The sequence below is a fragment of the Podarcis vaucheri genome (genome assembly GCF_965113315.1).
Source record: "Podarcis vaucheri genome assembly, chromosome: 12".
NCBI classification, from domain to species: Eukaryota; Metazoa; Chordata; class Lepidosauria; order Squamata; family Lacertidae; genus Podarcis; species Podarcis vaucheri.
The window spans coordinates 62,944,006-62,967,652 of record NC_138750.1 but is presented as its reverse complement, the minus strand read 5'-3'; the positions used below and the strand labels follow the sequence as shown (position 1 = coordinate 62,967,652).

The window sequence follows — 23,647 nt, the reverse complement described above, 5'->3', positions numbered from 1 at the left end:
GGGGCAGTTTCAGGGGGGAGGTTTCCAGATGTCTAGGGAGAACTACGGGGTCACAGCAGTCTTCGGGGGGGGGTGAGAGAAGCTCCTGCCCCCCTCTTTCCTTCAGCAAACTGGCCTCCTCTTATCACAGCCATCAACATGATCATCGCCCCATTATACAGATCTTGGGGGGGTGACCACACTCAGAATGCTATGGAATACATGTAGGCAGGGCTGGATTGAGGTTTGATGAGGCCCTCAGCTACTGAAGGTAATGGGGCCTTTTCTATGTCCAGGTGTCCTTTGTCAACAACAAATTGTTGCTGCTTTTTGTGTTGAATATATAAAAGGTAAAGGGACCCCTGACCATTAGGTCCAGTTGCAGATGACTCTGGGGTTGCGGTGCTCATCTCACTTTACTGGCCGAGGGAGCCGGTGTAGCTTCCGGGTCATGTGGCCAGCATGACTAAGCTGCTTCTGGTGAACCAGAGCAGCACATGGAAACGCTGCTTACCTTCCCGCTGGAGCGGTACCTATTTATCTACTTGCACTTTGACGTGCTTTCGAACTGCTAGGTTGGCAGGAGCAGGGACAGAGCAACGGGAGCTCACCCCATCGTGGGGATTCGAACCACCGACCTTCTGATCGGCAAGTCCTAGGCTCTGTGGTTTAACCCACAGCGCCACCCGCGTCCCTAATGCATATATGTTCTATGGTAATTTATGGACCTAATAGGTATCTCAAGCCATTTGCCCATGTTGCCGTGCAACCAGTCCATGCAGAATGTAGGCACCCTATATATAGAAAGGAGCAAACCAGTGATATTTTAGGGAGCAGGCAAGCAGGTGGGGCCCCTGACTTACATCATAGGAGCCTGCACAACACACAAACACTGTTGCTGTATGTAGCTTTTATTTTACTTGCTTTTTATCTTATATTTTGGAAATGTACATCCAGGTTTTTTTCCCTTTTTTTTTTTTGAGGCCCCCAAGAGAGTGGGGCCCTAAACTATAGCTTGTTTAAGCTTATAAGTAAATCTGGCACTTGGTTTTGGGGTTAAAGCAGGCATCCCCAAACTCGGCCCTCCACATGTTTTGGGACTACAACTCCCATCACCCCTAGATGACAGGACCAGTGGTCAGTGATGATGGGAACTGTAGTTCCAAAACATCACACAAGTAGCCAACAGTTGCCGGGGGAAGTCAGGCTGGCTAAAGCTCAGAATGAGCTCAGGCTTGCAAGAGAAGATAAAAATAATAATAAAAGGTTTCTTCGACTAGGTCTGGAGTAAAAGGAAGAACAAGCAAGTGGGAAGTCCTCTGCGTGGGGAAGATGGAGAAATGCTATTGGGTGACAGAGAAAAGACAGAATTCTCAACACCTCCTTTGCCTCTGTCTTCACCCAAAAGGAAAGCGATGCCCAGACAAGTGATAACAGAATAAATGATGGAAAGCGGGAGTTGCAGCCCAAGACAGGAAAAGACGAAGGGAACACCTAGCTAATTTCAATTATGAGCTGCCCCCAAGGGTGCTATAGGAGCTTGTGGATGTAATCTCAGAGCCTCTGCCTAGGATCTTTGTGAATTCTTGGAATTTGTGGAAGCCACCTTGAGTCCAGGTCTGGGGAAACAGCAGGACAGAAACAAGAGGAGGAGGAGATTGTGGCCAATGTGCTGGAGTCACACAGCCTTGGAGAAACATGCCTTCTGCTTTGAGGGGTCGATGCCCCCAAAGGCAGGTGCTTCCTGGGTGCCCTGCTCTGTCCCTGCTTACCACAGAATCCAGCCCGCCTCCAGCTGACGAAAACGCTCCTCTGGGCACACTCGCGGGCGTAGCCGGCAAAGATCTCGCAGACGGCACCAAGCCCAGCTCCGCTGCAGTGCAGGTACATGCAGGTGTCGTAGAAGCCTCTGGGGTCCACCTGCCGGAGACAGAGCAAGAGGCCAGACCTCAGTGAGGGTGTGGCAGGAGCGGGCAAGGGGTTGGAAGTTAAAGGGAGGCCGGGGAAGGCGTGTGGTGTGGCAGACCCCTCACCTCCGGGTGGCATTGACCGAAAGGGCCGGAAAGAAGCTTCTGGCAAATGGACTCTGCCTCCTGCTGCTTCCCTCGGCCTTCCGGCGCTTCGCAGCTGTGAGGCTCCTCTGCGGCGTCTTCACAGGGGATCTAGGGCAGGGGGGATTAGAGGTTACCATCCAGACACTTTCGCTGTGCAGATACTGGTGGCTACGATACAATACGATGATCTTTATTGTCATTGTCCCCTACAGAACAAAGGTACCCCTGCCCGTACGGGCCAGTCTTGACAGACTCTAGGGTTGTGCGCTCATCTCACTCTAGAGGCTGGGAGCCGGCGCCGTCCACAGACACTTCCAGGTCACATGGCCAGTGTGACATCACTGCTCTGGCGAGCCTGCACCAGCGCAGCACACGGAACGCTGTTTACCTTCCTGCTATAAAACGGTACCTATTTATCTACTTGCACTTTAAGGGTGCTTTCGAACTGCTAGGTGGGCAGGAGCTGGGACCAAACGATGGGAGCTCACCCCACCGCGGGGATTCAAACCGCCAACCATACGATCGGCAAGTCCTAGGCACTGTGGTTTTACTCACAGCGCCACCCGCGTCCATAGAGACTACCCTACATTGCATTAAAAACCAAAATCGCATTGGGATAGAAACTGTTTCTCAGGCAGCTAGTCCTAGTCTTTATAACCCTGTACCTTCTTTCCAAAAGGCAGAAGCTGAAAGAGATCATTTCCAGGGTGCGCACTATCCTGCGCTATCTCTGCAGCTTTCTTATGGCACCTGGAAGTGTAGATTTGATCCAAGGTGGGAAGAGTGCACCCAATTATTTTCTCTGCAGTCTTTACAACCCTGGACAGCATTGTTTTTTCCCTGACCGTGCAGCTCCCAAACCACACACACAGACCATAAGTTAATACACTCTCAGCAGTACAATGGTAAAATGCCATCAACAGGACCTTTGAGAGATTATTTTTCCAGAGGATTCTCAGAAAATATAACCTCTTCTCTGCTCTCTTCATCGGATCTTTGCTGTTTTCTCCCCAGGTTAGGTCATCTCTCAACTCCATTCCCAGAATTTATACTGTTTAGCAGAGTTTCTCTTCTTTCTTTCGTGGACGTGGTGAACAATGAGGAAGTTATTCTAAAGATGACTCACAAACTCTGTGAAGTCTCGGCCAAGAGATATTATTCCCAGACCAGGTACAAGCATTGCAGTAGCAAATATATTTTTGATTGTTAAAATAAACGGGAATTAACAGCACACTTTCAAACAAAAGTCTGATCTCCAGCACGTCGTAAATTACAGGAACAGTACTTCAACAGATTTCACAGGCAACACTCTTCGGACAGACGTTTGCAAAAACAAAGCCGAGTGGCCTTCTTCTTCTTCTTCTTCTTAGCACTTCCAGCTGATGCCAATTAAGCTCAAAGAGCCACTCCCATACATAAAGGGAAAACTCTGGAGCCTTCTAGAAACTTTCTACTTGTTTCTGGCAGAATGATTCCCTAACAGGGGGAGGAGGGAGAACTCAGAGGAGCCAGGGCAAATGCTCTCTTCACAGTGGCTCAACGGGGAGAGCGCCTGCTTGGCATCTAGAAGGTCCAACTTCAATCCCCAGGTAGGGCTAGGATTAAGCCCTGACCGAAAGCTTGGAGAGCCATTGCTGCCAGCCAGTGTAGACAATATTGAGCTAGATGGAGAAATGGCCGGACTCAGTGCAAGGCAACTTCCTATGTTCCGACCTCTCTGCAAACCGCGGAAATGAACCAAGACAAGTCCTCAGGGAGGAAGCTAGTCGTTTGGAAGCGACTTTGGTCCGCACTCGCACCACCTACCAATCCGGCGTCCGGGACGCGCCACGAATTGCCAAAGCTCGCCGCCGAGGTGGCCACATCGCCTCCCACGCGTAGGAAGTCGTCTGTGGGTGCAAGGAGAAAAGGAAGTGGGGTGCATGTGGGAAGGGTTCTGGCAGAGAAGGGTGCCGGAATAGCCTTCCCCTCTCGGCCACTAGGGGGCAGGCAAGTTGGGGTGGGGAGCAGCAGGGGAAGGGGCCCCTCCTGAGAAAGATCCCTGGGGGGGGGATGATCACCCACCCGCCCCTAGGGAGGCGGAGGAGAAGGCGGAGGAAAGGTCAAGTTTCATTGTTATTCCTGTAAGATAACCAGCTTCATATAACCAACATATTTAACTCCAAAGAAGGGGTTAAAACCATAGAGTAAGGTGTCCTGCCAGGCTTAGCTAGATCCACTTCCCCTCACCTGGGCAGGAACTAGGTAATCAAGCCTTCGTTCACCCCCTGAAAAGCTCAACGTGCAAAGAGGTTCTGAGTTTATTGTTCCAGCTCAAACCGCATGGCTCTGATCAGCCGCTCCTAATTTGCTATGTACCAATAATTTAGGAGCTTTCACCACTTTGCAACTAAGCCAAGTTTCACTGCCAGTGCAATTGTTCTGACTGATGTAGGGGAAAGCACATGAACTTGACCTTTGAAGAGTTTGTAAGTAAACCCATTTTTAACTTAACAAATATGTGTGGTCTTTTCCTATGCTGGAACAAGAGGGAATTTTTTGGAGTTCACAGGGGCATCTTTTAAAGGTCTAACAGCCTAGACTTCCATGCTTTGCTTTGTTGCATATTTTGTGATTTTAAATCTCTGCTGGGGTTCTCTCACCAAATTTGGATCTGGGCTGACAGGAGTCCCCTTTTATACCTATATTTTTTCCTTGCACCAGCAATTGTAAGGGATGGGTTTAGATGAGCTTGGTTGTCCCTTCTGATTCTGCACTTCTGTGATGCTAAGTGGTTCCAGCCATGGAGTCTCCCACTGTTTGCCCTGGGGCATCCACGGGGATTGGGGTAGCAAGGGAGGAAGTAAGGGGGGGCAGTTACCCCCCCATCAAAGGATGAACCATAATCTCCAGATCCCCAGCTTTGATTTTTTAATCATTTGTAGAGCCTGAGAAATAAGTCGAAAGGGCTCTTCTCTTTTGCTTTGTGGGAAACCAGCCTGCCCCCCAACTTTTTCAGTGGTTTACTTTGCCCCCCCCACCAAAAGTTTTGCAGACTGCCTTCTAATGACTCCCACCCACCCACTCCCGATACAAAACCCAGAGAGCAGCTACCTTGGTCCAATGCTGGCGAGTGCTTTGGACCTTTGAGGAAGAGCAACACGGTGTCAGAAGTGAGAACTCCCCCTTCTGTTTCTCCTCCATGGATGAGGGGAAAGTGTGGGTGCCCCCCTGCGGTCTTTACCTGCAGGGTCGTCGTTGTAGACCCCGCACAGCCCTCGGGTGGCTCCTTTCAGGTCCGCCCCGATGGTGACGTAGACGGTGTCGCGCCCATCGAACTTGACCCGCACCCCCAGGCCGCTTTCCACGAAGAGGAAGTCTCCCAGCCACCAAACACTGATCCCTGGGATAAAGCAGGAGAGGACTTGGTATCGGTGCTGAAGCGCAAGCTAAACTGTGGACTCCACTCTCTCTTTCACAGACACACATTGCTTGGATGAGAGACGCCTTAGAATTCTGTTTTTAAATGTTTTAAAAATTACTTGAATAAACATGGTTCCAACAACAACACTTGGCTAATTTCGCAGAGAGTGGAATCCCAAGATGGAGACAAACAATTAAATACAGATCAAAGACAGAAACGGCTGAACTGAAACCACAAAGAGTAGGCGGACGTCAGCAAACCAACAAATTAAAAAAGGAACTGAATCCGGAACGAGGGACTTTGTGGATAGAATACCCTGGTACCAGTTCGAATTAACTAAATATTGCTTTTTGTTTAATAGGCGGTTTTAGTTTTGTTAATTTTTCGGTTTTGTCGCCGTGCAACTTTCTCTTTCTTTTTCCTTTTCTCTCTCTCTTTAATTCTTTTATATAATGCACATTTATTTTAGATTCTTGACAATTCAATTATGTATACTGTGCAATAAAAAATTAAGGTCCTATATATATAATAAATGTTCATAAATGTACCAAGCAAACACGTACATAAATATATAAACCACATGTCTGAAGCAGCACAGGAAAACAGCCATGAAGCCATTTTGGTTTCCAAACTGACCAAATGTTTTCTCTGCAAAGTCAAAGGAAAATGTCTTTTCCTTCACAAATCCTGTCTTAAGGGTATGTCTGCGTTTGAATAGGGTGAGCCTGTGACCTGGCTCAGGAACGAAGTATTTATCATTGAGGCATCTGATGAAGACCTGCATTTTTAAAATGAGCTTAAATATATATATATTTGTAAATGTTTGTATCTCTCATTCTCTCATGCCAGGCATAAAGCAGCTGCCTGGGTGCTTTGGCAGATGTTTATCTTCCTGTTTAAGGGCCCCACTGATCTATAAGCAGCGCCTCAGGGTTGTAAAAGGAAATTACAGGCTAGGAGCAAAAGGTCACACTGACCATACAAATTACAGAATACAATCAAGCTGCAAAAACACAATTAAGAGTTGGTAAATAGTAAGAATTACTGTGCCTCCCATTAAAACTTGAGCCACATTTTCATAAGGTTAAAAGGGCAAATAGAAACAGCAGCTGGACTAGGGAAAGAGGCTGCTTTCTGAAGCTGCTTTGAAGCTTCAGAGAACTAAGTTCTCTAAGTTCTCTAAGTTCCTTTTCTTCTAAAAATCTATATGTTATGTATGAAATATATTGGCTTAAATGTAATTATTCAAAGGATTTAGAAAGTAAGAAATGTTAGATTCTTATGTTAGATTCTTATTTCATTGATGGTGTGTGAGAAGGTGAACCCAAGATCTCTGTTTAAGATAAAATTATAACAATTAGCCATCTGTTTTGCAGTGAATAGGGCAATAGGGCAAAGATAATCTGGTAATTAAGGTGCCTTGTCGAGGTAAATGTAAGATATATGGCTACTTGTCTGCAATTTATGGATAGAAGGAAATATAGCTCTTTGTCTCCCATAAAAGGTAATAGGAAATGGGTGTATCTTTTATGATTGGTTCTAGCAAACAGCCAACAGGAATTTCAACCAGGCTGATTGGACAGAGGCAGCCAAAGGAGGAGCAAGGGGGCTGGGCTGAGGGAATATAAGTGCTGGCCATCAGGGCTGGAAGGGCAGAGCATTGGTAACCATATACCACTGTGTCTCTCATTTATTTGTCTGACAAATAAATTATTATTTTAATTTATCTATTGCTGCGTTGAATATTTCATTCCAGCTAAGCGTTAACCACAAGCAGGGTGCTATATCATTACAAAAGACTGGCCAGGCTCCCCAGGGTATCCAATCAAGTGAGCATTAACAGGTAACTTGCCAGACAGGAGATAAACAATGCACTCAGATTTCTATTGTAGATCACCCCTTTCTGTAATGCATGTATGATGTTTCTGGGGGTGGTCTGATCTGCAGGATGGGAATTTCAAAAGTCTTTATTAGGCCTTGCATGTCATTTTTCTGGGTCCTCCTCCTTTCCTGCGTGTGAGGGGAGCCCCCTGTTGCAACAGTTCAATAAAGATCAGACTTACTAGCTGCTTTGCTTCTCAATATTCTCTGGTTGACCTCTGTTATTCTCTCCTACCAATAGGGAACCTACGTAAGGACTCTACATGGGCTCTTGTGTCCCCCATAAGGGAAGAAGGGTAGATTTTCATTTATTACAACTGTAATAGCTATTTAGAAATGTCTAATGTATGATTAATTTGTTTTGCGCTCCATGGGGCGCACCGGACCATAGGGCGCACCTAGTTTTGGGAGGCGGAAAACAAGAAAAACTTATTCTGAACCCCAGAAGCCAGAACAGCAAGAGGGATCTGGCTTCTGGGATACCATGTGGCTGTTCTGGCTTCTGGATTAACCGCGCCAAGCCTCTTCAGGGCAGCGGGATGAAGGCTCCCCCTGCCCAAAGAGGCTGCGCAGGGCTAAAGCAGAAGCCAGGACAGGCGCGTCGCTGAAGGGGCGCTGCGCCTTCTCTCTCTGCGCAGAGAGGGAGAAGGCGCAGCGCCCTTCAGCGAAGCTGGAGAAGGAACAGAAGGAGACCCTTCTGTGCCTCCTCCGGCTTCCAGGTCAGGCGCCTCACGGCGAAGCCAGGATCCTGCATTCGCTCCATAGGATGCACACACATTTCCCCTTCATTTTTGGAGGGGAAAAGGTGCATCCTATAGAGCGAAAAATACGGTACTTTGGTTTTTTTGTGTCTTATGTTTGTAATGTTTGTTTAATTTTTTTTTTTTAAGGCTTCACCCATCTCCCCACCACCTGCCCCGCTTCCTCACCTTTCTGCAAGCGGGGCTCCCCCTCAGGCACCACAGCGCCGTTCACCGAGACGCGCCGTCCTTGAGCCATGACCAGGTCGAGGCCGAACAGCAAGCGAAGGTCCTGGTGGGGAGAGAGGGTCTCGTGAGGTTGGGGGGCTCCCAAATCCTGCTGTGGGGCGGGAGACCTTCGCTGCTCTGGCCAGAGTCCCAGGGCTGGCCCAAGGCATTCTGGGTGCCCTGTCCCCCCCTCCCCAAAAAAGCCAAGGTACAGAGTTAAAAGCCAAGGGCGGCCGACACTATTTGAGGGGGGTGTCTCTCCCTAGGAGAAAGAGAATTCCTCTGGTGCCTCTTCCTAGGAGTGAAAAATAATCATAATTTTATTATTTATACCCCACCCATCTGGCGGGGTATGCAATAAATAATATTATTTATTGACAATAAATAATTATAGACAATAAATAGTATTAAATTATATCTTTCTGCCCTTTCATGACACCTGAACTCAGATGTCTGAGGTGACAGCTTCACTCATCCTAACATCACCATCACCATCATTTGTGCCCTTCTTTTTCTCTGGCAGGGACTCAAGGCAGCTCACAGATAAAAATAAGAACAACTAAAAACATGAGGGGGGCGGGGAGTGAAAACAATCATTAAAAAACAATTAAGCTCTTTTCTTTTTATTTCTTCCTTTCCTTTTCTCTTTCCTTCTTTTCCCACCATTTTTATCTTGCTATATCAAAAAAAGCTTTACTAGGACTTCCGGCTGGTCGCCCAATCAAGGCTGGACGGGAGCTCTTTCGGCTGAAAGAGCCGCGGCGCTTTGAAGATTGGGGTGACCGTAAGAGCGTCACGGAGCCCCCCCCAAAAAAAACTCAGATTGAGCATTCTGAGGACCTGGTGTTCCGGCGGGTACCCTGAGCGACTCCCCCGCTCCCCGGTAAGTTCTAAAAAGAGCCCCGAGAGCGAGCGGAGTTGGAGCACTGTGGAATCGACTCGCTTTCTTCACTGCGCGAAGCTCCACGTCCGGCGATCGTGAGCGACCAATTTCTCCGAAAAAAATAACTGGAAAACTGTGAGTAAAAAGGATCTAAATTTGGATACATAATTGGACAGGAAGGGATTTAAACACGGAGGTCGATCCCTTTCTGCTGAAATAAAAGTGAAAGTAGCTACCGCTGACCAAAGCCTCAACCTGAAAAGATCTTTAAAAGAAAAACTTTCAAGTAAAACTTTCAAGCCCCTCTTTTGGCAGGGGGAAGGGGGGGGGATTTTGACAGAATGGGATCTGGCAGAAAATAGACTCTTGATTTCTGAAGCGGACCTCTCAGTGATGGAAGGCTAGACTCCACTGTTACGTCATAAAGGGAGAGGATACTTTCAACTTTCGTTTTCCTCTTTGGGGAATACAAAGTAACTGCAGCTGCCTGAACTGGCTAAAATATTGCATAGCTCACAGATAAAAATAAGAACAAGTGAAAACATGAGGGAGTGGGGAGTGGAAACAATAAGTAAAAACCAATAAAGCTCTTTTCTTTTTATTCCTTCCTTTCCTTTCCTCTTTCCTTTCTTCTCCACCCCCCTCCATTTTTATCTTGTTGTATCAAAAAAAGTGTTAATAACAAATACGCAAAAAATGTTAAGCATTAATAGAATTAAAGCTATGTATCTTTTAAAAACACACAGATAATTACCATGGAAACAGCGCAGTTGGGCTGGCCGTTCCCGTTTGAGGCAGGGGTGGCAAAGTATCTGTCCACTTCTTCCTCCCAGGCAGCAGGAACTCTGCACATGCTCTGAGGCACCCTCTCTGTCCGCATTATGGCTGCCAGAAACTAGTTCTCCTGGGCAGCAGAGGCTTGTCTGCTGTGGGTCAGGGGGGCACTGCCCCACCAGCCTCACTTTGCCCTCAGCCAGGCCCCACCTGTCCCCTGGCCATCTTATTTGCCTCCAGCCCTGCCTGGCAGTTTCTTTCGCCTCCTTCGTCTCAGGGTTACTCTTGCACATGGGGAGGCAAACAAAGGCCTGGGGGCCGGATCCAGCCCAATCGCCTTCTCAAAATCCGGCACACGGACGGTCCAGGAATCAGCGTCTTTTTACGTGATTAGAATGTGCCCTTTTATTTAAAATGCATCTCTGGGTTATTCGTGGGGCATGGGAATTCATTCATTTTTTTCCCCAAATTATAGTCTGCCCCCCCCCAACGTCTGAGGGACAGCGGACCGGCCCCCTGCTGAAAAAGTTTGCTGACCCCTGCCCTTGTAGAATCCAGCTGTTGACTTCTGCCTTTCTTTTCTCTTTTTTTAAAATAAATTTTATTAGTATTTTCCACACAACAACACGAAAAATATCAAAAAATAACAATACACAAAAACCGGTATACAAAAAAAACCCAAATCCATATATTACAAGTTAATAATATAAACACTAAAAAGAAAAACAAACATTGGCTTCCATCAATCCCACTACACCTCTTTGACCTCTCATTGTGTCTTCCTGTTTTCCTGATCATCTCTATCCTATCATCTAGATATAAATCCCTCTTTCTTATCCTTTCACTTCACAAGGTTATTTCAGACTCAGCCATATTTCTGTCCTCGAATCTTGGCTTTTAAGGTATTCATTTAGGCACTCCCATTCCTTATTCACTTCAATTTTTAGTTTTTGTCTTATTATATCTGTCAGTTTGGCTAATTCTAAATAAATGGTTCTTCCCCTTTCTCTGCTGTCTCTGCAGTCTCTGTCTTTGCTCTTTTAAAACTCTCTGCTGGGTTATATTCACTCTTATAAGGCAGCTTTGTGAAGTTTAATAACAGTTACTGTTAGTGCTGTGGGGGACTTCTGCCTTTCCTTGGCTCTGGCGCCACCTACTGGCAGCCTCCCTGCCTTCCGCCCTACCAGCAGTCGCGACCAGCATCCAGCCACCCACCACTGGTTCTGGGTGCGAAATCCGCCCATCCTCCTCGCCGTCCTCCCTGCAGAACGGACGTGTTTGGGACAGGGGCAGAGATCCAGGACCTGCCCCCCATGGCCCTGCCTGGCATGTGGGGCTGACGTCCCTCACCTTTTGGCAGTGGCCGGGTTTGCATCCCTCGCCGCCGGCAGACAGGTAGATGGCCCAGGTACCGTCGGAGGCGGCCGCCAAGGTGTAGGCGCAGCTGCCGTGGAAGCGGAAGTGTTTGCTGTCGAAGCTGCGGTAGTGGAAGCCGGCCCAGGTGGCGCAGGTGGCAAAGGGGTGGCGGTGCCGAGCTGAGCTGACCAGAAGCGCCGTGGGGGACGGGGGACGGAGCAGGAAGGGCGAAGGCAGGTCATCTGGGGAGAAAGAGGGACGTGAGCTGTCAGGGGGGAGAGGACAAGCCTGGCAGATCAGATCAGAGGAAGTTCCTTCTTTGTGCAGCGCAGAGTTAAACGGCGGAACTCCCCGCCACAGGAGGCGGGGATGGCTGCCAACCTGGATTGCTTTAAAAGAGGATGAGGGCTATTGGGAGGGGAGTATGTTTCCGAGCACATTTCCAAGTGTTGGTGCTGACCTTTAAAGCCCTGAACGGCCTCAGCCCAGTATACCTGAAGGAGCGTCTCCACCCCCGGCCTTCTGGCAGTTCCCTCACTGCAAGAAGCAAAGCTACAGGGAACCAGGCAGAGGGCCTTCTTAGTGGTGGTGCCCACCCTGTGGAACGCCCTCCCACCAGATGTCAAGGACTTTTAGAAGACACCTGAAGGCAGCCCTGTTCAGGGAAGTTTTTAATGTCTGACGCTGTATTGTTTTTGATATTTAGTTGGAAGCCGCCCAGAGTGGCTGGGGAGACCCAGTCAAATGGGCGGGGTATAAATTAATAATAATAATAATAATAATAATAATAATAATAATAATAATAATAAATAATTCACTTCTTCACTCAAGGCTCTGGCCTGCTCAGTCATGATCATTGAACATTAACGGATGTTTCATAGAGTCCTAGAATTGGAAGGGACCCGAGGGTCATCTAGTCCAACCCCCTTTCGCCCAGTGTGGAACTTGAACCTGTGACCCTGAGATTACAAGTTTTATGCTCCACGGGTGGAGCTGGCTCAAAAGGACCCACCTGCCGCACCCCACTGCCACCCCCTCGCCTCTTAGCGACCCCCAGGGAATTCCACTGCCCACTGCCGTAGTTCAGTGGGCACCCGGTTGGCAAAGGAGGAGGCGACCTGAGGGTGCCCACCTTTCAGAGGCAGGTGGGAGCAGCTGAAGCAGAGCTGGGAGGAGCCGTTCTGCCAGCTGTGCCCCCAGGGGCGTTGGCAGCACTCCTCCATGCCCAGCAGAGAGATGTTCTGCAGTCCAGGCAGGTCTTGGCATTGCCAGGTGGAGAAGCAGCGGCCGAGAGACGCCTTTCCTGGAACGGCAGGGAAGAAAGAGATGAGAAAGGGAGAAAAAGAAACCCACACTCTCCAACATTTCTCCAGTTGAATTGAATTGAATTTTATGATTACGGTCACAGACCAGTTCCGGCTCACTTACGATATCAGAAAAATCATAAAACGCAACGGGAATACATTGAATTGCAATTGGGTTTAACAGAGACAATTCAGATTTAACAGCATTTAAAAATATACATTAAATCTTGAGCACTGAAATATAACCTAAAATTATCTCTTAAAACATTTATCCAGTGAAAATAGGGACATCCTGTTCCATAATAATAATTTTACCATTTATACCCCACACATCTTACTGGGTCGCCCCAGTCACTCTGGGCAGCTTCCAACATATATAAAAACACAATAAAACATTAAACATTTTTAAAAACCTGCCCTATGCAGAGCTGCCTTCAGGTAGCTCAAGGGTTGGATAACTCCATACCCTCCAACATTTCTCCAATGAAAATAGGGGCGTCCCATTCACAAAACGACCACAAGCCTTCTTATTAGGGATAATGTCAACTGAAATTAAAAAAGAAGCAAGACCACTCTTTATGTATGCAACATCCGCAGCCAGAATTTTAATTGCAACGTATTAGAAAAACGAAATGGCACCTACAAAATCAGAATGGCAAGTTAAACTGTTAGAATATCTGCAAATGGCAAGAATGACGGGGAGGCTAAGAGGGTATTCGACGCAAAAAGTAAATCCAGAATGGATTGTATTCAAAGAATATTTGAAAAATTATTGCGACAGCAAAAACCTCCTGGCAGATCTTGAATGAGTCTTGCAATGTATAGATAATATATTTAAAACAAATGCTTCTATTTAACCTTTTTTCTTTTTATTTCTTCTTTATTAAAAAGATTTAAGGAAACAATATAATAATATGATACTGTGTAAAATATAACAAGTGTGATTTAGGTGTTGTTTTTTTAGAAAAATTGGAAGTTTGTTTTAGGTCTTTTTTTGTTTTAAATTTCTTGTATTTTTATTTTTTCTTCTCTATGGGATGGGATATAAATGGTAATATAGTATATTGATGTATAAATCTGTGAAAGATGTTCAATAAAGACTTTTCTCTGGAGAATGGGCACCCACCCACCCGCCTCTGGGGCCCGTGTCTGTGGCAGCCTTACCCTCTGAGCAATGGGGCCCGCTCCAGCCCTCACAGCAAGCGCGCACCGTGCGGTTCCAGAGTGTGGGTCTTGTGTCCTTCGGCCTGCAAGGACAGAACAGCAAAAGAAGAAGAAGAAGATGATGATGATAAAGCTCTGATTTCTCACGTCCTGTAGGAGAGGAGGACAAGAAACTGGCTCAAGTTGTAGGGCTGTTTATCCCAACGTACGTAAAACAGCCGTGCTCCACGACTGAAGTCGATCTTCCCAAATAATCATCACCCTTCGTCTTTATAGAGAGCTTTTCCAAAGCGTTTGCAGCATCTGCCATACCTGGTAACCCTGAGGACATCCCCATCAGGTGGTCCCCACCCTTTGCAATACAATGGTACCTTTGGTTCTCAAACTTAATCCATTCCGGAAGTCCGTTCCAAAAGCAAAACGTTCCAAAACCAAGACACACTTTCCCATAGAAATTAACCCAAAACGGATTAATCCGTTCCAGACTTTTAAAAACAACCCCTAAAACAGCAATTTAACATGAATTTTACTTATCTAACGAGAGCACTGATCCATAAAATGAAAGCAATAATCAATGTAAAGGTAAAGGCAAAGGGACCCCTGACTGTTAGGTCCAGTCGCGGACTACTCTGGGGTTGCGGAGCTCATCTCCCTCTACTGGCCAAGGGAGCTGGCGTTTGCCTGCAGACAGTTTTTCTGGGTCATGTGGCCAGCAGGACTAAGCCGCTTCTGGCGAAACCAGAGCAGTGCACGGAAACGCCGTTTACCTTCCTGCCGGAGTGGTACCTATTTATCTACTTGCACTTTGACGTGCTTTCGAACTGCTAGGTTGGCAGGAGCAGGGACCGAGCAACGGGAGCTCACCCCGTCGTGGGAATCTGAACCTCCAACCTTCTGATCGGCAAGTCCTAGGCTCTGCGGTTTAGACCACAGCGCCACCCGGGATGTCCTAAGGAAAAGCAGGACACTCAGAAACCAGGACGGCTTCTCCAAATCAGGGATGTCCCTGGAAAATAGGGGCACTTGGAGGGTCTGCCTCGATTCTCCCACCCTCTTCTAGCTCATGCTAGGGGGGTCCTCCCCTTCTCCCTGCCCACCCCCCCAGCCGCCCTACTCACTTGTAGATGTAGCACATGCTGGTGGTGCCAGTTTGGCCTTCTGCCCTGCCGTACGCCTGGTGCATCCGTTCCTGGTCGAGGTGCCAGCCCGCCATGTTGTACTGGTAGACATCGGCGCAGGGCACCATCTCCTCCCGCCGGGGGCTGACCACTTCTTCCTCCATCACCTGCACCGTCCTCTCGCACCAGCGCCTGTGGGGGGACGAGGCCCTTGAGGGACCAGCAGCTGAGTGCCAGCCGGGCACCCTTGACCTTCCTGCCCAGGGCCTCCATGCCAGCCTTCTCCTTCTGACTGGGGCAGTGTCAGATTTATGTATAAGCTAAACAAGCTATAGCTCAGGGCCCCACTCTCTTGGGGGCCCCCCAAAAAAATTGAAGGACAAAACCTGGATGTACATTTCCAAAATATAAGATAAAAAGCAAATAAAATAAAACCTACATCCAGCAACAGTGTTTTGTGTTGTGTAGGCTCCTGTGATGTAAGTCATGGGCTCCGCCTGCTCCCTCAAATATCACTGGTTTGCTCCTTTCTATATATAGGGTGCCTACATTCTGCTAGTTATAATTATTAGTAGTTTGCATCATATATTTACACCTATTATTATTTCATGTTATAGGAAGTTTCTAGAGACGAGACGATGAATCCTTGTAAATTGTGTTTCTAAAGGAACTTTTGTTCTTGCCAAATGCCAATGTGTTTGCATTATTAAGTTTGTTATGAAAAAAAATCCTTTTAAGTTAAAGCTTAATAATTATTTCACTATTAATATACTTCTTCATTGTATTTCAGTTCAACAATGACTTTGATAAAATACTGTCAGGGGTTCAGGAGCAGAGGCGAGGGCAAGGGAGGAAACAGAGAGCGAGGGGGAGGAGTCCGAAGGAAAGATGAGTGATGACGACGACCCGAGGTCTCCGAGTCTTTCCAGTGAATCAGAAGATTCACAGAAAGGAGCGCCAGTGGTCAGAGCGAGGGGGGGACCCAGGGGGACACCCCAGGAAGAAGGGTCCAGAGGGGGCTCAGAGAGCAGCAGTTGGAAATCGGGGCCAGCGTCACCAACAGAGCGCAGTGGGGAGGAAGGGCGCCAGGTACCGAGCTCTGGCAGCTCGCAGCAGGAGGGAGGGCATGAGTCAGGAGTGGCCACACCTCCATCGGGGAGCGAAGAAACGGTCAGGCGGCAAGTGGAAGGTTGGGCGCGCGCGCCAAGTTCAAATACACAGGAAGGTGGCGCAGTAAGCAGCCCGGAAAGGGAGCCAGGTCCTAAAGCCCGGCGCAAGGAGACAGGAGGGTCCGGGGGGTCAGCGTCAGAAGCGTCCAGAAAGGAAGAGACCACGGGGGGCAGAGGGACCCAGAGAAGAACGGTCAGGCGGAAAAGGTGGAGTAAGGCTAGGGTACTTAGCTGGTGTACAGGGGGCGGAGACTCAGACGGAGCTTCGCCGGTCTAACCCATAAGACGTAGAGCTGCACGCAGCAGCTTGAGAATGGAAACTGTAACTCAATAAAGACTTTTACAAAGTGACCGCTGGCTAGCGTGATCCTCTGTGAGCTAGGATCTTGAAGCAGCTCTGACAAATACATATTTTGTTGTGTGCAGTTGGCTTGAGATGCCTCTGAGGTCCATAAATGACCCTATCGCATAGATTCAACACAAAATAAACAGCGACAATTTGTTGTTGACAAAGGACAGATGGACTTGTAAAGGGCCCCATTACCTTCAGTATCTGAGGGCCGCAACAAATCTCAATCTGGCCCTGAAGAAGTGGCATCAAGTTTCTCAAGATGATTCTTACCTGCCTTTGCAGGCAGGAGCCAAGGAAGCTCATTGGCTTCAATAGGTTTACTCTGGACCCCTTAGGCCACATCTGCCACCATTCAACTAAAGCACATGGGTACCACTTTGAACAACCATGCTGTTATAAGAAAAAAACAACTGCTCCTTTTCCCTTATGGGGTATCCAAGAGCCAGTGGCGTAGTGTGGGGGATGCAGGGGGGGGGTCTGGCTGCACCGGGCGCAACATCTGGGGGTTAGGGGGCGCAAATCCACGGGTTAGGGGACGCAAATCCATGGGTTAGGGGGCGCAAATTACTTGCCTTCCCCCGGGTGCTGACAACCCACGCTACGCCACTGCCAAGAGCCCATACAGAGTCCTTAAGTGGGTTCCCTATTGGTAGGAGAAAGTAACAGAGGCCAACCAGAGAATATGGAGAAGCAAGGCAGCTAGTAAGCCTGATCTTTACTAACTGTTGCAACAGGGTCCCCATTCTCCACACGCAGGAGGGAGGAAGAGAACCCCAAGCCATGCGCACAAGCCCTTATATAGACTTTTGAAATTGCCCCCCTGTAGCTCAAGGCCACCCCCCAAAACATCATACATACATCAATGAAGGGGTGCTCTTTTTCTTATATGTTTTAAAATTTAATAAATATTATATATATAGTTGCATTTTCTATTTTACACAAACAGATTAAAAACACAAACATATACATAAGTTTTTAATAAATATTATTTTTTAATTTATAATAGAGAAATGATAAAGGAAAAATACACACACACACAAAATAAGTACTAACAGCGCCTGCACAGACATGGACAGCCCCAGAAGGAGGATGGGGGGGGGAGGCACCTGTTCCTTACCCGTCATCCAGCGCCAGAATCTCCCAGAGGCAGAGCCATGCCAAGGTGCCCAGGACCAACCTGTGGCGAGGCCTGGGGGGACGCGCTGCCTCCTGCATCTCTTCGGAGGGACGGCACCGTTTGTAGAGTCCGGGCCGGCCAGCCTGTCCCTGGAGAGAGGGAGGGTATTATTATCTTAATACATATGCAAATATTAATAGCCTCCAAATTGGTCTGGAGAAACTCAACACGGCGTTCTGTTGGTCACCCCCCTATCCAACTGGAGAAAGTGGACAAGAAAGAAAAGTTTTCCTCCCTCTCTAATAAACACCAGAACTCGTGGGCTTTCAATTAAGTTGAATGTTGGAAGATCTGAATCCAGGAGAAAGTCTTTCTTCACACAGCGCATAGTTGAACAATGGAACTCCCTGCCACATGAGGCAGAGATGGCCAACTTAAACAAAGATTGGACAAATTAACTGAGAATAAAGCTGTCTACTAGCCGCAGTGGCTCTGCTGTCCCTCTACAGAGGCAGCACTGAATCCCAGTAGCTTGAAGCCACAAGGGAGCAGTGGTCTTGTGTTCGAATCCTGGTTGTGGGTGTCCCAGAAGAGCCATCTGGGTGGCCACTGTCAGAAGAGGAAGCTGAACTAAATGGGACATTGGCCTGATCCAGGAGATGCTCTTCTTCGTTTCTTATGTTCAAAGTGTTCCCCAACAACCCAAAACTCCCTTGTTTTGGAAAGGGGGAAATAAATGAGTCTCCCCTCCAGGCACCATTGGGTCTCAAACTCCATCCCAGTGAAAGTCCCCCCAGCCCACTCTGCAGACACCCCCCCCCACTTACCTGATGCTCCAGTGGAGGGGTGGGGGGCAAGGCGGACGAGCTCTCTGCTCTCCCGGAGGACAGGAACTGAAGAGAGCAGGAGATGGCTCCTTGGGATGGGGGCATTTATAGCCTGCAGGAGTCGCCAGCTTGGGAACATCTGGAGCGTCTGGGATTGGAGCATTCTTCCCGCACGTCAATGCAGCTTTCTGGGTTCACTCTGCCCAGTCAGATGGAAACCCCCCACTGGCCCCCTTCTCCCCCCCCCCCATCCCAGGATCCAGAGCCTGCATCCAGGAAAGAACCTGGCCACACAATTTGCCGGGGGCGGGAGGGTGGAGGTGGGAGAGGGTCTTTAGATGCCCTTCCCATCTCCTCCCCTTTTGCTCCTGGGGTTTCTGCACAAACTCGCCTGCCCTCCCTCTGTCTCCTGCCTCTTAAAACCTTAAAACAAATGATTTATTAACAAATAGAAAAGTGCAAACGTAAGGAAAGGAAAGAATCAGAAATGTAAGCCACCAAGCGTCACAGCCCAGGAGGAGAAACGTGCAAAGATGCAGGGGTGAATTCTAAGTTAATAAGCGTTAAGGAGAAATTACACTCTAAAATGTACAGGATTTTGTTGGATTGGTCAGTGAAAGATGAGGAAGTAAAATCAGCGATGATTCAATGGGCTAGAGATTTTGGATATAACATTCAAAGGTCAGCATGGGATAAACTTTGGAGAGAGAATCTAAAGTTCATGGCGTGTTACACCCTTAAAGAAAACTACAGTGGTACCTCGGTTAAAGAACAGTCCTGTTTACGAACAATTTGGTTTACGAACTCCGCAAAACCAGAAGTAGTGTCCCGGTTTGAGAACTTTACCTCGGTCTAAGAATGGAATCCGAACGGTGGAAGGGCACCAGCAGCGGGAGGCCTCATTAAGGAAAGTGTGCCTCAGTTTAAGAGCAGTTTCGGTTTAAGAACGGACTTCTGGAACGAATTACGTTCGTAAACCGAGGTACCAGTGTATTTGAAAATGCTGTATCGATGGTATTTGACACCCAGCAAGTTTACAAAAATGTACAGAACCAGCTCTAACTTGTGTTGGAAATGCAAAGAAATAGAAGGAACTATGTACCATATGTGGTGGGAATGCAAAAAGATAAAGGAATTTTGAGATATGATTTACAATGAGCTTAATTTTTTTTTAATTTACCTTTGCCAAAAAAAAAACCCTGAAGCCTTTCTCCTAGGTATTCTAGGTGTAGATATACCACAAGATTTGAGGGCGTTATTCATGTATGCAACCATGCTATTATCCCAATGCTGGAAAAGAGATAATACCAACAAAAATGGAATGGCAGACGAAATTATTTGAGTACGCTGAGATGGCAAGATTAACAGGAAAAATTAGGAATCATGGCGACCAAAAATTTAACAGAGAGTGGGAAAAATACAGACAATACCCAAGAGATCACTGCAAGGACCTGAAATCTTTGGCCGGCCTTGAATGAGTCCTGCAATGTGACATAACTTATGGAAATAATGGATAAATATAAACTAGACATTATTCAGTATGCAGTTAATACATAAATGTAGAGGACCCGTGTTGGGGTGGAGGGAAGTCTCAATACTTCACTATGCAACTTTACTTTATTTCCAACGCTTCGGTATTTCTTTTTGTATATTTTTGATGGAGGATAACTGTGATGTATTTTAAAAACCAATAAAGATGAAAATGCAAATTCAAGTTAGTAGGTTTATTGTTCTAGCCAAAAGACATGCCTAACTTGCATTCAGGAATTGTGTTAATAAATAATACAGAACACCCATCCATCATATAAAAATCCGCAATATGACATAAAAGGAGGTCTGGGGGGGGGCCCGGCCCCACCTGCTCAGTGGCCCGGCCCCACCTGCTCAGTGGCCCGGAGGTGTTTTTGTGTCCCTAGGATGTGCCGCTGGGGGTCTCTGAGCTACGAGCCCAGACTTTGTCTGCAGAGCCTCCCTGCTGGCATTTCCATCACGCCCTCCTGCCCCAAACACGGATCTGGGCTTATCCCTACTTCCTGGTCTCCAGCTCATCTCTGCAAAGAATTCAAAGCCCCCAGCAGGTCACTTGCTGTCCTTTGGTCCAGGTTGTCATTCACCCGCACACAAACACACACACACACACACACCGCCCCATCTCCCCTTGATATATGCAATGCTGGAATCCATTTGGAACAGAAGGAAATTATTTGTGTGTGTTTGATCATTTTTATTGCAATTTCCATTGTCACAATGAAATATGATGCATTATTATTATTATTATTATTATTATTATTATTATTATTTTCTTCTTTTTTTCTTTTTCTTCTTCTTCTCCTTTACTTCTTTGGCGATCCCTCGTAGCCGAGTAAGATTGTCTTCCATAAACACGGTTTTAACAATGAGTCTGTAAGTGACTGTGGAGGCCAATTCTGGATCCACACCTCCTTCCACAGTGGGGACATTGGGAGTTGATCACGATGAGAGTTTGCCAAACGTGCCTTCCTCTTAGCATGTTTCTCCCTTGCGTCCTGAGTTCGAGCGTCTTCAAAGCCCATGACACCTTTGGCAAAGGCTGTTCTCCAACTGGAGCACTTGCAGGCCAGTGTTTCCCAGTTGTCAGTGTTTATACTACATTTTAAAAAAGATTTGCCTTGTGAGAGGCTTTGACCCTCTTTTGTTGACCGCCAGCATTAGGCTCACCATTTTTAAGTTTGGAATAGAGCAGCTGCTTCAGAAGACGATCATCAGGCATCCGCACAACATGACCACTCCAACAAAGTTGATGTTGAAGAATCATTGCTTTGAGACTGGTGATCTTTGCTTCTTCCAGTACACTGCTATTAGTTCACCTGTCTTCCCGATGATGTGTAAACAATTTTGGAGACACGGTTGATGGAATCTGTCAAGGAGATGGAGATGGCGTTTGTCAGTGGTCCACATTTCAGAAGCATATAGTAAGGTTGGTAGTACAATAGCTTTGTAAACAAGCATTTTGGTTTCCCTGTGAATGTCCTGGTCCTCAAACACTCTGCGCTTCATTCGGCAGAAAGCTGCACTCGCAGAGCTCAGGCGATGCTGGATTTCGGCCTCAATGTCAGCCCTTGTGTCCAGGTAGGAGAAGTGACCGACATTTTCCAATATTACACCATTGAGTGTAATGTAATTATTATTATGTAACATAATTATTACTATGCCACCCATCTGACGGGGTTGCCCCGGCCACCCTGGGTGGCTTCCAACAAATTAAAACATCAAACACAGTGAAACATCAATCAGAAACAAAGTCAGGCAAACTTCCTTTTCTCTGTCCTGAATTCTCCAACATTCAACTTCATCAGATGCCCACAATTTCTCATGCTGAGGGAGGAAAACTGTTCTTTCTCCGCTTTCTCCACGACGTGCATGAGTTTAAAAATTTCTATCATGTTCAATGAAATTCTATCATGTTGGTCTTATTCTCAAGGCATGGCCAGGCAACCTGATTACTGAGCAAGCACCTTGACTGGTTTGCAGAGAAGTTAGATGCTGGCTCTCACATTTTCCGGTGGATTTCCCCAAAACTTTCCTCGTGGCCCAAAAGTCTGGTCTTCTGGGCAAGCAGGTTAGCTGCACAAGAGCTTTCCCACCCATAATAATTGCACGACCTGAAATTGATCGTATGCGATCAAATCCCACAGTCTGGAATTTCCCTCGTGTTACGTGGGAGGAAGGGAGTCTGGAATCGAGATGGGAAAAGCTTCAGAGAAAGGTCCCCAAAATGGTCCAAGGGATGGAGAGACTATGAGGAATGGTTGCAGCATTTTTTAGTTCAGCAAAAAGATAAGAGGTGACATAACAGCAGTTCATAAAATTCTGCGTGTCCTGGAGAAAGCAGATGGAAAAAAGGTTTTCTCCCTCTCTCATCACGCCAAAACTAGGGCGTGGATGTTGGAAAATTCAGCTTAGTTTAGCCCTGTGCTTCTTCATGCAGCGCGGAGTTAAACTATGGAACTCCCTGTTTTAAAAGAGGACTGGGCAAATTCAGGGAGGAGGAGAAGGCTGCTGGGAGCTACCAGCCATGAAGGCTGTGCTCTGCCTCTAGGGACACTGGTCTGATTCAGAAGGCTCCTCTTGTGTTCTTATGGGCTGTTCTGCCAAAAGACAAAGGAACCCGCAGCAGGGAGGAAAAGGAAGCATCAGGAGAGTTTGCTGCCAAGGAGTGTGGTGGAGTCTCCTTCTTTGGAGGTCTTTAAGCAGAGGCTTGACAACCATATGTCAGGAGTGCTCTGATGGTGTTTCCTGCTTGGCAGGGGGTTGGACTCGATGGCCCTTGTGGTCTCTTCCAGCTCTAGGATTCTATTATTCTAGGAGAGGGTTTGCCACCCGGCACCAAGAGAGCTTTATGGGAGGAGCTGGACCATAAAGAAGGCTGATTGTCGAAGAATTGATGCTTTTGAGTTCTGGTGCTGGAGGAGACTCTTGAGAGTCCCATGGACTGCAAGAAGATCCAACCTCTCCATTCTGAAGGAAATGAGCCCTGAGTGCTCACTGGAAGGACAGATCCTGAAGCTGAGGCTCCAATACTTTGGCCACCTCATGAGAAGAGAAGACTCCCTGGAAAAGACCCTGATGCTGGGAAAGATGGAGGGCACAAGGAGAAGGGGACGACAGAGGACGAGATGGTGGGACAGTGTTCTCGAAGCTACCAGCATGAGTTTGAGGGAGGCAGTGGAAGACAGGAGTGCCTGGCGTGCTCTGGTCCAGGGGGTCACGAAGAGTCGGACACGACAAAACAACAACCAAGAGGGCAGTGGAGATTGCCATCTAAGTCCAAAGGGGTACATCTCTCCCCTTCTGCACACATTCTCCTTCCAAACCATCTGATCAGAGCATCTGTCCTGTCTCTCTGCAGGAAGCTCTGCTTCCTTGCGGTGCATTTTGGGAAGCGTAGTCCAGGCTTTGGTTGCAGCATGTCCAGAACACCCCTTCCTTATCGCCAGCACCAGCCTCTGGTTCTTTTATCCAAAGGGCATTTAGACACATGACAGGCAGGCATTAATTTCCCAGGGATCAGCTCCCAACGAAATCACATGAGCAGGAAGCGACTGCACAGTGCTTTGGGACATTTCACTTGGAGCGAAGGGGGCGCCAGTCAGAAGACCTCCCCCCCCCCAGCCTGCCTTTAGCAGCACAGCAGCCTGGCAGGCAGGAATCCAACTGGCAAAGCTCCCCTCCGTTTTTATCTCCATGTCAAAAATAGTCTGTGGACTTAATTTCATAAGGTGCTATGAGAGGCACTTTGGGAATGAATGTGGTGTTCTT

The 23,647-nt window shown here is 47.5% G+C and overlaps 1 protein-coding gene and 1 long non-coding RNA gene across 2 annotated transcripts in view; one reads left to right on the top strand and one right to left on the bottom strand.

The window, feature by feature from the left end:
• Window positions 1-18,393, bottom strand: part of LOC309514800 (SCO-spondin-like) — a 183,682-nt gene extending 165,289 nt beyond the window's left edge. The window contains exons 1-11 of the mRNA XM_082192086.1: window positions 18,350-18,393; window positions 17,523-17,671; window positions 14,885-15,076; window positions 13,767-13,849; window positions 12,431-12,601; window positions 11,293-11,540; window positions 8,247-8,349; window positions 5,257-5,415; window positions 3,840-3,922; window positions 2,013-2,141; window positions 1,752-1,899 (exon numbers count right to left, since the gene is read on the bottom strand). Coding sequence (XP_082048212.1) covers window positions 1,752-1,899; window positions 2,013-2,141; window positions 3,840-3,922; window positions 5,257-5,415; window positions 8,247-8,349; window positions 11,293-11,540; window positions 12,431-12,601; window positions 13,767-13,849; window positions 14,885-15,076; window positions 17,523-17,620 — 1,414 coding nt within the window. The 5' untranslated portion in view covers window positions 17,621-17,671; window positions 18,350-18,393. The remainder of the gene's footprint in view (window positions 1-1,751; window positions 1,900-2,012; window positions 2,142-3,839; window positions 3,923-5,256; window positions 5,416-8,246; window positions 8,350-11,292; window positions 11,541-12,430; window positions 12,602-13,766; window positions 13,850-14,884; window positions 15,077-17,522; window positions 17,672-18,349) is intronic.
• LOC309515112 overlaps window positions 1-23,647 on the top strand; it is a 136,074-nt gene that overhangs the window by 41,031 nt on the left and 71,396 nt on the right. The window lies entirely within an intron of this gene.